The sequence below is a fragment of the Rhincodon typus genome, chromosome 14 (genome assembly GCF_021869965.1).
Source record: "Rhincodon typus isolate 14 chromosome 14, sRhiTyp1.1, whole genome shotgun sequence".
NCBI classification, from domain to species: Eukaryota; Metazoa; Chordata; class Chondrichthyes; order Orectolobiformes; family Rhincodontidae; genus Rhincodon; species Rhincodon typus.
In genome coordinates, this window is record NC_063345.1 from 1415116 (window position 1) to 1418599 (window position 3484).

At 40.7% G+C, this 3484-nt stretch overlaps 1 protein-coding gene across 1 annotated transcript in view; it reads left to right on the forward strand.

Moving 5' to 3' along the window:
* LOC109920640 (transmembrane 9 superfamily member 2-like) overlaps positions 1-3484 on the forward strand; it is a 41857-nt gene that overhangs the window by 1139 nt on the left and 37234 nt on the right. Inside the window, 1 exon segment of the mRNA XM_048605251.1 lies at positions 512-688. Coding sequence (XP_048461208.1) covers positions 512-688 — 177 coding nt within the window.

The following is a 3484-nucleotide window of genomic DNA, read 5'->3' on the forward strand; positions in this document are numbered from 1 at the left end:
TTCAAAATCTCCCCACCCCCAGCATCATCCCATGACCAACCCTCCCTCTCATCCCCACCTCCTTGACCTGTTCATCTTCTCTCCCACCTATCCGCTTCTCCACCTCACTGACCAATCCCCACCACTGCCTACTTGCACTCAGCTATTACTTTCGCCAACCCCACCCCCCCTCGCTCTATTTCAAGTTCCCTTCCCCTTCCCCTATTTCTGAAGAAGGGTTCCGACCCGAAACGACAGCTTTCCTGCTCCTCTGCTGCCTGGCCTGCTCAACATTGTTGTCTCTGACTCCAGCATTGGTAGTTCTTGCTATCTCTCTTTTTTTTTGTGCTATCAAAGATATTTCCTTTTTCAAAGATGTTTTTGCTTGTTTTATTTAAACGCCAATGACTTAAGAACATAAACTGAAGAAAGTTCTGACATGAGTGATACTGTGGATTTGAAATGTGATGTGTGTTTAGGTTGTGTATGAGACACAATTAGGATGCAAATTTCTGGATTTCTTTGCTCCAAGACTTTCAAATTTTGTTAACTTCCTGTTAACGTTCCTTTTTTTGTTATAGTCTGAATTTAACAAGAAGAATACATACTACGTCTTCAATCACGTGGACATCATCATTACGTATCACAGTGGAAAGAACAAAGAATGGGAAGGTGCAAGACTGGTTGCTGCAAAACTAGTTCCTAAGAGGTAGGATCATTTAGTGTTTGAGGAGTGGAGGGATAGAGTATGACGTTTGACGAATAACTTCAAACGGAATATGAATGTCAGCACCAACCAGGAGCAGACTATTAGTCATAGTTATAGAGCTGTACAGCATGGAAACAGACCCTTCGGTCCAACTCGTCCATGCTGATCAGATGTCCTAAATTAATCTAGCCCCATTTGCCAGCATTTGACCCATATCCCTCTTAAACCCTTCCTATTCATGTACCCATCCAGATGCCTTTTAAATGTTCTAATTGTACCAGCCTCCTCCACTTCCTTTGGCAGCTCATTCCATACATGCACCACCTACTGCATAGTTGACCTTTGGGTTCCTTTTTAAATCTTTACCCCTCACCTTAAACCTTTGCCCTCTAGTTTTGGACTCCTCCACCCTAGGGAAAAGGCCTTAGCTATCCGCCCTATCCATGACCCTCATGATTTTATAAACCTCTATGAAGGCACCCCTCGGCCTCTGACTCTCCAGATAAAATAGTCCAACCTATTCAGCCTCCCACTATGGCTCAAACCCTCCAATTCTGGCAATATCCATGTAAATCTTTTCTGAAACCTTCTTTTCAAGTTTTACAACATCCTTCCAATAGCAGGGAGACCAGAACTGAATGCAGTGTTCCAAATGTAGTGTAACCAATGTCCTGTACAGCTGCACTAACCAATAAAGGCAAGCATACCAAATGCCGTCTTCGTTATCCTGTTGACCTGGGACTCCACTTTCAAGGAACTATAAACTTGCACTCCAAGGCCTCTTTGTTCAGTTCAATAGTTTGTTCAGTACTTATTCCCTTGTGATGGCAACTGTTTTAAATTCCTCCTTTTCAGACATGGGTTCAATTAATGAGCTCATAGTAAGGGATTCTCTGGGGAAGAGTGATCATAATGTGCTGGAATTTCAAGGTTCTCATCCTCCAACTGAATTTGAGTCCCACACTCATGTTGTTGCTTAATAAAGATGAGCATAAGCATGAGGTCAGATATGTTCCCAGATTGAATTGTCAGAAAGACTAAAAAGTGGGACAATTGATTAACAATGGCAGACATTAAAGGAGATTTTCTAATCATCCCAAATAAAATATGTTCCGAAGAGGACAAAAGATTGAAAATGCATCCATGGTTAAGCAAGAAAGTTAAAGGTAACAAGGGCAAAACTAAGAACTTTGCGTATTGTAAAGGTCAATGGCAGGCTGGAGAATTAGGAACTTTCAGAGGCCAACAAAGTTGTTTTTTATGAAAGTTTAAAAGAAAAATAATAGTTAGTTATGAAAGAAAACTAGCATAAAGTATAAAAATGTACAGCAAAAACTTCTAAATATATAAACAGGAAGGGAGTAGCTAAAGTGAATGTTGCAACCTTGGAGGACAAGAGAGGAGGACTGGGTAGTTGTTGATGGAGAATGCAAAAATGGCAGAGAAACTCAACCAATGTTTTGCTTCAGTTTACAAGGTGGAGGGCACTAGTATCATCCCAACTGTAACGGGTGCAAAGGAGGAATTTAAAACAGTTTCCTTCACAAGGCATTAAGTACTGAGCAAACTATTGGGATTGAAGGAAGACAAGTTCTCCTGGGCCTGATTCCTGATATTGTAAGGTCTTAAAGTGACAGTAGAGATGGTGGATCCATTGGTCATAATATTACAACTTCCTGGATTCTGGAAAGGTTCCAGTGAATTGGAAAAATGGCAATGTAATGCCCTTATTCAAAAATGGAGGAAGGTGGAAAGTTGAAACAATCCACCAGCAAGTTTAATGGCTGGAAAGTTAGAATCCGTTAGTAAGGATGTATTAACACAGGACTTTGCAAAGTCAAAGCAAATCCATTGCAGCATGATTTCATGAAGTGAAAATCATGTTTGATTAATTTGTTAGATTTCTTTGAAGATCTAACAAGCAAAGGGTGGCATGTTGGCTCAGTGGTTAGCACTGCTGCCTCACAGCACCAGGGACCCGGATTTGATTCCAACCTCTGGCAACTGTCTGCACATTCTCCCTGCGTCTGCGTGGGTTTCGTCCCGCAGTCCAAAGATGTGCAGGTTAGGTGGATTGGCCTTGCTAAATTGCCCATTGTTTTCAGGGATGTGTTGATCAGGTGGGTTGTAGGGGGATGGGTCTGGGTGGGATGCTCTGAGGGTCGGTGTGGACTTGTTGGGCTGAAGGGTCTGTTTCCACACTGTAGGGATTCTGAGAGTGGATAATGGAGTTCTTTAGATGCAATACATCTGGACTTCGAGAAGGTATTTGATAAGGTGCCATGCAAAAGGCCAATACACAAAGTAAGTTTGCATGGGGTTAGGGGTAACTTATTAGCTTGGATAGAGGACTGGCTAACCAACAAAAAGCAGAGAGTGTGTATAAATGAGTCTTGCTGATTGGTAAATTGTAACTAGTGGGCTGTCATGGGGATCGGTGCTCAGGCTCAAACTCACTGATCAGTCTTCTTATTTACTGTAATCCTCATTTGTTTTAGCTCTGAACTAATCTCTTTTTACATCAATTTTAATGAACTTTAATGTTACTGTTGCCAAAATTGGATTGTTGCTGTTAATTGCCATCAAAAAAAGTTTGTCAATCTCATCTATTAATTGAGTTGTTTTCTAATACAACTACAGAAATCTAAATTGTTTTGTGTGAATCATAGTCCATGTCACAACCAGTGAATAAATCAGTCGTAATTTTACTTCAATGTGCTTTTTCTTATTATAACTGAAAACTTTAGATTATCAACTGCAGGACTTTTTTAAGCATCCTGTTTTAATAATAAAAAC